Below are 9,040 nucleotides of genomic sequence, written 5' to 3' on the forward strand. Positions count from 1 at the left end.
TAAATAATTATTTTTTTTTAATTAAGTTCACAGAAAAGATAATATTTTAATCACACATAACCTCTATTTATAAATAAATAATCATATTTCATTTTAACAAAAATAGAAAAAATTGTAATCTTATAACTTTATTAACTAAAAAAAATAATCAATTACACTTATTACATAAGTTACAAAATTTTATAAACTTTTTATTTTTATTTATCTTCACTTTCCACTATCTTTCCTTTATCTTTCTCCTCTAATTCATCCCTTTACAAACAAAACATTAGAGTGGATAACTAATTTTATGTGGCAAGCAATTAATAGCATTACACTTGTAATTATTAAGTTGAAAACATAGGTATTGTGTTAGTTAATATTAATGTTTGATGTAATTAAGATAGATGTTTTGACCCCTGGGTAAGGGGACGAGTCAGGTAGTACCAAGATTGAGGACCTCGATCTGTGTGTGTTGTTCGATAGTATGAACAGTTAGAAGGAATTCTAATTCTAATTCTTGCTCCGCAAAGGGAGGGGACAACGAAAGAAACGACACAACTACCAAGTTGACTCCTTAATAATATCCAATCATGGTGACACGCCTTTTGTTGTTGCCTCAAGAAGCTGCACACAAAGCTTGCTTTTCCCATAACATCTGTCACCCTTTTGGATATTCCATCTTCTTACATTATTTTTAGCAAATTGCCAGTTTAAGAAAAAACAAAAATCTTTTCTGTTTTCGTCGTTGCCAACGATTTTGCATCTGGTGGGGTTTCATGGAGGAGGTTTGATGCGATCATTCCTCTCCCAGAAACCACATATTCCACCACCTGGGTTTTGATCCTTCCGAGGTTGGGTTTGTGGATTTTCATGCTTTTTTTTAGATAGATAGATTTATTCTGATGTGGGTTTGTGTAATTTGGAAGGTGGGTTAATGCTCAATGGTAATCCCACCAATCATTTTTTGAAAGGAATAGTTGGAAGTTGGTGTCAGATTCACAGTACCCTCTTGGCAAATTGAAATTAGAATAGAAATTCTCCCAAAGGTACAAGGATATTTTTTTTTTTATGTATTGTAAAATAATTGTGTTATTGTTCGGTTTCTCGAAGTTCACGAAGGGTTGAACCAATCTGTAAAAAATGTTTTTTAATATTTAAATGAACAGTTTTAAAGTTGGCAATTCATTGGTTGCGCAGACTCGAAGAGTTGTGGACAAAAACTACCGGAACCTGTTTTCCATCTCTCTCGAGAATCATGTGGGGCTTTGACTGTTACAACCAATTCTTTCGAATGCGTGAGAAATTTTGATTAAGTTGTTGTTGGTTTGGTAGAGGGATTGAACCTTTGACAGAGAACAAGATCTGTCCAACAAACCTTTACTTGATATCAGAATTCTGGATTGATGATCTCATGTCGGGGGTGTTTGTCCAAAAGAGAAATTGGTGCCTTTTGATGAGGCTGTGAAGAAACCCTGCTTCCGATTTCCTGAATAGCTAGTTAATTGTATTGTGGTTTTGTTTGTGAGGGATATGAAGTTTCTGAGCCTGGTGGGGAATTCTTTCGGTTGTTCTGCATCTGGTGAGCGCTTAGTTTCTGCTGCAAGAGATGGGGATGTTCAAGAGGCCAAAGCCTTGTTGGAATATAACCCCCGTCTTGCAAGGTATTCCACTTTTGGTGTTCGCAATTCCCCTTTGCATTACTCTGCCGCTCATGGCCACCATGAGGTACTTTATTCAATGTACTCCAACTCCTTGTATTATGTTTTAAAATTATTTTCAAAATATCAACTGTGTTTTGTGTTGATGTAGATAGTGTATCTCTTGCTTGAGTCCGGAGTTGATATCAATCTCAGAAATTATCGCGGTCAGGTAATCCATGTTGTTTTGTTTTAATGTCTCTTCAATTCTATTCACAGTTTACATGTCACATCACAGAGCAAGTTTTACCGGTTTGGATTATAGAAAGGGCCATTTCTTTTACTTACTTTTCACACTTTATTATAACATTAACAGACTGCATTGATGCAAGCTTGTCAACATGGTCACTGGGAGGTGGTTCAGACCTTGACTATTTTTAAAGCCAATGTATGATCGGACTATCAAGCAATTTTGTTGCATATTTTGCTAACAGTCAGATGAATTATTGAGTTGTAAAACATTGGTTGTTAAATTTGATTGCAGATCCATAAAGCTGATTACCTAAATGGAGGAACTGCCCTTCATTTGGCTGCTTTGAATGGCCACACCAGGTGCATTCGGCTAATCCTGGCAGACTATATACCTAGCACCGGTAACTTCTGGAATGCATTACAGACAGGTGATAAAAAATCAATCTCCGAATTTGATCAAAGGTACTCTGTCTCTCACGCAAAGGTCTTACTGCTTCTTCAGCTGTGGCAATGAGTTAATTTTTATCTTTAAATGGTTGCATACAAAGTGGTCTTCGCGAGGTAATTAACAAAACTTCTGATGGAGGGATCACTGCTCTGCATATGGCAGCATTGAATGCGCATGTTGAAAGTGTACAGTTACTCTTAGACTTGGGAGCTTCTGTGTGCGAGGTTACGGTGGAGGATGGAACTACCATTGATTTAATTGGTAATTGTTTGACATTTCTGTTTCATATAGTGAAGTCCAATATTTGCTTTGGAAATTCACCATATATGACTAAGTAGATTACTTTTTCCACTGTGTTATCAAAACTGCACTGCTGCTGCTGCTTTCTCTAACTAAAAAAACTGCACCAGTTGTTGTTTCTCACTAATAATTTCAACATTTCCATTTCTGTTTCCTGGCTGGCTTCAGGATTTGCTTGGTTGAACTGAAAATTAGCAGGTGAAAACTTTGTATTGAAATTTTGTTAGAAATGTCTAGGGCCACAAAAATTGGAGTAGCTGGAGCTAAATTGTAACTCAATTACATTCTATTTCCACAATTAGTCATCTCTCCTAAAGTGATTGAAAAATAGTTACATATATCATTCCACATTACTTTCCCCATCTTTTGAGATTACCATTAGTGACTGAGTGGATTTCCCCCTCTTTCATCTCTTTTTAAACCTTATAAGTATGGTTGTGAGTCAGCATCAAGTATGCATTTACATGTTGACCCCCTCCACCCTAGAGTTACTTTAAACACTGTAAGTTGGAACACAGCTTAAAAGATATTTTAAGAAATTTGAACATATCACAGTAAGTTTGAGCTAATTTAATCAGTTTCACCCTTAATAACTGCTGTTCATACTTATTTTGCAGGTTCTGGAAGTACGCCACTTCATTATGCTGCATGTGGTGGAAATGCCCAATGCTGTCAAGTGTGTTTCTATCTTCCTTTAGAAGAAAACATACTTTTGCAACTGAAAATATATTATTCATCCAAATTAATAGGGCATCAGCATATTGAAGTTCCTTTCCTTTTTAATTTTGTGTTATTGTTTGGTTCAGCTGTTGATTGCCAAGGGTGCCGATATGACTGCCGAGAATGCAAATGGGTACATCTAAATGTCTCTGTTACCTTTTGATCTGTGATGACTTTATCCTACTTACTCCCTCAGATGGCAAAGATATTAATATTTTGGTCTGTAGATGGAAAAATTATCGCTTTCCTAAAGGAGCCAAACAACTCCCGGCCACCTTGTCTTCTATTCTTGAAAAATCTTATACTAATGAATCTATAGACCCCTTGGCGTTTGACCAGAAACTAAAGTTTAATCCTGATTATCTTGGTCATCCATGTTTCTGAGTTTTATTGTGTTTTCTTCTATGAAGTTGTGCTCTAAAAAATAGCCTCATTTTTTTCTTCTTTGTGAATTGTAATTGGATTTTTCCATTGCTCATCTTGAAATGAAATGCCAGTTCATCATGATATTTTGAATTGTAGTATTATCCGTATGACTTGGATTTGCAAGAGCCTGTCTGTTTCATTACAATTTGAATCGAGGATAATATTGTTTTCTGACTGCATTCTTTTGAAGAATCCTTTTGTCTATACTTGATGAAAGACAATTGAACCTACCACAAGCGTAGTAGTGCTTGTAATGCTATGTTGCATTTGAATAAAGCAACCGGAGATTTATGCTGTCGAAAGCACTTGTTTGTCAATGATGGGTGTATAATTTTTTGGTTTCAATGATTTTTGTTTTGAAGATGGACGCCCTTGATGGTTGCTCGTTCGTGGCATAGAGACTGGCTTGAGGACATCTTAAAAACACCTCCAGCAGAACCCCTACAAGTTCTTCCATCTCCATATATATCTCTTCCTCTCATGAGCATTGTAAGAATTGCTAGGTATGTGTATTAGCTCTATTCTGTTATTCATTCAACTAATTTCTTCTTATTGGAGTGTATGATATTTGGTGCTATCTGCTATGCTCCTCATTTGGAGAACCGATTGAAAACTTTTGTTTTCTAGAATTAGCAACAATATATTTTCATAAGCACAATTCTTTCTATTAATTTGTTCAGTCCGCTCTGACTTCAAATCAACTAGCAGGTTGTAGATTTGATATATCATGCTTTGACTGTAGTGTCTGTCTGGCCTGATTTTTCAACAGAATTGATGGAAATAATTTAAATTTAACTGGTGATTTTATGTGATTATGTTTCTAATTATACATGTTACGTATTTTTTGGGTTCAATAATTTCATTTGAGATCCAGCGTCATAGACGTAACTAGGAAACATTTTTTGATCTGCTCATAGGTTACGCTAAACTCGGGATATGTTTGGTCAAACTATGTCTTTACTGCTCTATGAAACAATTTACCCCTAAATTGTACACAATGAATTGGCTTACTTTATGTGATTATTAATATTAAATCCTAAACCCTAAACTTAGACATGCCAACATTTATGTGCACATTTTTTCACAGCAAATACTACATCTTGACATACAGAGTATAAATTTTTATCAACACTTGATTTGATTTATCGAGTTAACTCTACCCCAAATTGGGGTGTTCCAATGATTTCTAATATTGCCCCTCCTCCTTTTGTTTCTGTTGCGATCTTCCTTGACAGAGAATGTGGATGGAGGACGAATGAATTAGCTCCAACATGCTTAGATCCATGCGCTGTTTGCTTGGAAAGGAAATGCATGGTTGCTGTAGAAGGTACACTCCTCTTAAATGGGCAATCAAACATCTGTTCTTAGTTTAGTATTAATGCTGGATCCATGGTATGCAATTAGATTCTTTGGTGTAGCGAATGATTTAGCCTTTTCAGGCAAAAGGGTTGTGTTATATTTTAAATTTTGCTGCGGAGCAATTTTTTTGTATAGAAACAGCACATTTCATTTTCTGGCTATAATTAAAGTCGTTTAATTTTGACTAACATGGTTACGTATATAGACATCAATCTTCGATATGGTTTCTAGATTTTACAAGGGCCGGTCACACCCATCCCCTTTATACGGGTTGCATGTGGTATTCCAATGTGCTGTAGAAATGAGAAGCGGATAGAAGACTGCTATCATTTCTTGAATTCATCTTGTTTTATAATAGGCCTGCCTTACTCTCTTTCTTTTGCTGTTGTTTAGTAGTTTTATATCTACAATAATGGCCTCGAGATACTGTTTATATATGTTGTTTCATTCCTACATCATGTTGATGGTGCATGCAGGTTGTGATCACGAGTTCTGCACACAATGTGCTTTATATCTTTGTTCTACAAACTCTACTTCAACAACCACAACTTCCCCCCCAGGTTCAATTGCTTGCCCTCTCTGCAGGCACGGCATAGTCTCATTTGTGAAGCTTCCAGACGCAAGGCCCCTACAGAAAGAAATGCAAAGGCCATCAAATCTGTCCCTCGCCTTTTGCACTTGTTCAAGTGAAGTATTGGAGGATTCCTCTGACATGACCACCCCATTTTGCAAACCAACATCACGTGGATCCAAAACTTCTTCCCCTTCAAGAACACTTCGCTCCAAGAGCTGTCAGGCGCTCCCCTCATTCAAAATCAACCCCAGCCTTTGCTTGGGAGCAGAAGTTAGCCCCTCTTTAGTTCCTTGCACTTTGAGCAGGAACGTGAAGAACCATTTGGCAAGGTGTTCTGGTTCCAGTTTAAGACGATCATCTTCTCAAACGGAGAGAAGGAAGTCATGGTTTTGTTCCCTCAATCAAACTGTTGACACAGGCAGTGGATGCTGATTACATTTTGGTCTTTCATAAAGCTTTTTCTTTGTGTCACACCAACGTAAACAGTATCCAACGTTATATTCATGATTGCAAATATCATCCACTGTTCTACCACTAATTAGCTTGTAAACATACCTTGCCCATTTGTTCAGCTGGGACAAGCGTTACTTTTTTGGCAACATACATAATAATTTCGACAAGATTCATGTTTTGGTGCACGTAAATGCAAACAGATCTATGTGGAATTCGTGGTTTATAATTACTTAATAGCAACCAGTGAACTACCTGAAGGAAAATCCTATGCTTTGTGATATATCTTACGGAGTGCAGACACTATGAAATTTGGACCAAAGATTGCTCTTTGCACATGGAGAAGGCCACATCTGATGTTAGGGGCACGTCACAGTTTCATTAAAGTTGGCTAAGGGGTCAGAAGCTCAGAGCCTAAAGAGCATTGACGCCTTAAATCATTATATGTAAAACAATAAATCTGTGCCAGCAGGACTTAGGAATTATGAGTAATTGGACGCACAGTCCCCACGTGCAGATATTTATTATCACCTTTGGCTAGCCTCTTCTCGCAGAAATTCCAAACGAAAACAATCGTAATGCCAAAAACATAAAAGGATATTGCTAATTAGAGTCCAGAACTCCTAGGAATGAAATCCTTTGTTCAAAATTATGAGAATATCTAATACAACTATTTATAAAAACTACAATTATAAATCATTATCCAGTAACACAGATAATGTTAATAGTATTTACCGTATATAAAATAGACCAAAGTAATCTCAAAGATATTTCCCGTTTGACACACTAACTTTTAGACTCTCCATATACGCTTTTATATTTTTATACTTGTGCTCAATGTACTATCATCCCCCTAACGTACTATTTCTATGAAGATCATTCACATTCCGTCACCAAAACTTATTACAGAAGAGTCCTTAATACTCTACTAAAAGATTATAACTAATTAAATATCACAGATGGTGTTGTTTTCAAATATTAACCAATTTCACTGAAAATTCTATGATTTTCACCGAATTCAAAGGAAATGTTAAAGTCTGTACCGGCACCTTCAGTAGAAGAATACTTTTCTTTGTGCTAAAGAACACAGGAATATAATCTGCAATAAGCCGTCATCTTGAAAATTATGAATGCAAATAGAAAAAATGGCAGTTGTATATTTAGACCGTGCTACTTCAGCTCAAATGTAAAACAAACACAACAGAGGGATCACAAGAAACAGATCTATTTGCAAACTTTGTCTCATCTTAGAATAACAAGAGTTACACTCAAACATACATTGCAATTGTATCAAAGCTCAGGAGGAATAGTTTAAAAATATTAAGATGGAAGTGACTGACATGATGAAAAGAAAACTTAAAAATAAAAATAGAAAAAAAAATTATCATCCTAAATGAATATAACAAAAAAAGTCTTGCAAGGTCAAGAAAAAAATAAATAAAAAAAAAAGATTAAAAAAAAAAGCTCAATCAGGATATCGCCATTAAAATCCTATCTCACGCTTCGTTCGCCATGTGCTGGAGCTGTAGAGAACGCCAAGGAATCTGGTTGCATGCGCTCCAGTGAGACAGTGGTAGGAGATGCTTGATGCCATTTGGGAGATATTCCTGAGTAGTTAGGCGCAAGAGCATATTGAGATAGAAGTGACAAGTTTGTAGAAAGGTTATGTTAGGACAAGGTGATGTTCATAGGGTAGGTGTGATATGATATAAATGGGCAAGTGGTGGTGCATGGTGAGAAGATTGATGGAGTTTATATAGTGAAAAGAGAAGGAGAAATAAATGAAAATAAGGGACTACTGACATTCCAAAAATGTTGTTGTTTCAGTGAAGTTTGAAGAAAAAGGAAGAGGTTAGTGGACCCAAAAACTGTGGATTAATGGATTCAAAAAACCCTTTTTCCATGTTGTAGCTCTGTCTCTCTGATCCCTCCAGCGAGAAGTCTTGATTATAAATCAGATAAAAATGGCGACTGATTTGAGAGAAGAAAGGATAAAGTACAGTGCAGTGACAAGCAACGTGACTTAACCATATTTCTCTTCTGTTCTCTAATCTTTTACCTCCTCAGTCACGTAAATTCAAAAGCATATATACGAAGCATGGGAATTCGGACTCAAATTTCCAATAAAGGGATACAAGTTAAAACAGTATGGGCCCTGCAATCAATTCTCTCACAGGGTAAAAGTGAATATCAAGCATGTATACGCCTCAGTGCCAACTCTGATGAATCTATAAAGATAAAGAGAAATTTTAACACCATCTTTATCCAATCACCTATTTTTTACTTTTACTTTTTCATTTATTATATTTCCATTCCTTTTTATTCACATGTCAAATATTATTTAAGGTTCTATATCAAGACAAAAGAAAACACTACTTTTAACAGTTTCACACACTATTCCCAGCAAATCACCTCACACGCTATCTTCGTTTATCAACCATCAAATCACTTTAACTAACGATTTAAGTATATTCCATTATTCAATTAGCTACAATTGATAATAGTTTATAAGTTTATCGTCGACAACACGGAGATAAATACACTAGTATATGGGAAGAAGAATATCGTTGACTAAATTTATATGCCACGCATGCATGGGCACAAATCAAGTAATAACTTTGTACATTTTGTTGCCAACATCAAATATATTCAAAATTGGGATGTTATTTATGGAAACTCACAAAACACGTGTATATATACATATTATTATTGCAAAAGATATAATCATGCCTTTTAATATGTATGTGATTAGATATTTCACCTGATGAAATAATATTTACTGAAATATATTTATTCTTTAAGCTTTGGTTTGACTCAATAGGTTGGGAGATTTTATTTGCAATTCTGTGAAAAACAAATGGAAAGTTAGACTTAAGGCATATATATTGAATA

At 35.6% G+C, this 9,040-nt stretch overlaps 1 protein-coding gene across 3 annotated transcripts; it reads left to right on the plus strand.

Moving 5' to 3' along the window:
- Window positions 1-270: 270 nt before the first annotated feature.
- LOC137807385 (E3 ubiquitin-protein ligase XBAT32) lies at window positions 271-6,336 on the plus strand. Of its 3 annotated transcripts, none has more exons than XM_068608008.1 (12): window positions 274-833; window positions 909-1,028; window positions 1,180-1,707; window positions 1,792-1,851; window positions 1,996-2,067; window positions 2,164-2,333; window positions 2,420-2,580; window positions 3,237-3,295; window positions 3,426-3,472; window positions 4,128-4,268; window positions 5,001-5,092; window positions 5,601-6,336. In XM_068608008.1, the coding sequence occupies exons 3-12, from the start codon at window positions 1,513-1,515 to the stop codon at window positions 6,128-6,130; spliced, it is 1,527 nt and encodes a 508-aa protein (XP_068464109.1). In that variant the 5' UTR covers window positions 274-833; window positions 909-1,028; window positions 1,180-1,512; the 3' UTR covers window positions 6,131-6,336. The 3 variants fall into 3 exon arrangements, with proteins under 3 accessions (XP_068464110.1, XP_068464109.1, XP_068464111.1); XM_068608010.1 differs by having other exon boundaries at window positions 334-833; window positions 1,149-1,707; XM_068608009.1 differs by having other exon boundaries at window positions 271-1,028.
- Window positions 6,337-9,040: the final 2,704 nt, after the last annotated feature.

The sequence above is a fragment of the Phaseolus vulgaris genome, chromosome 3 (assembly GCF_000499845.2).
Source record: "Phaseolus vulgaris cultivar G19833 chromosome 3, P. vulgaris v2.0, whole genome shotgun sequence".
NCBI lineage: Eukaryota > Viridiplantae > Streptophyta > Magnoliopsida > Fabales > Fabaceae > Phaseolus > Phaseolus vulgaris.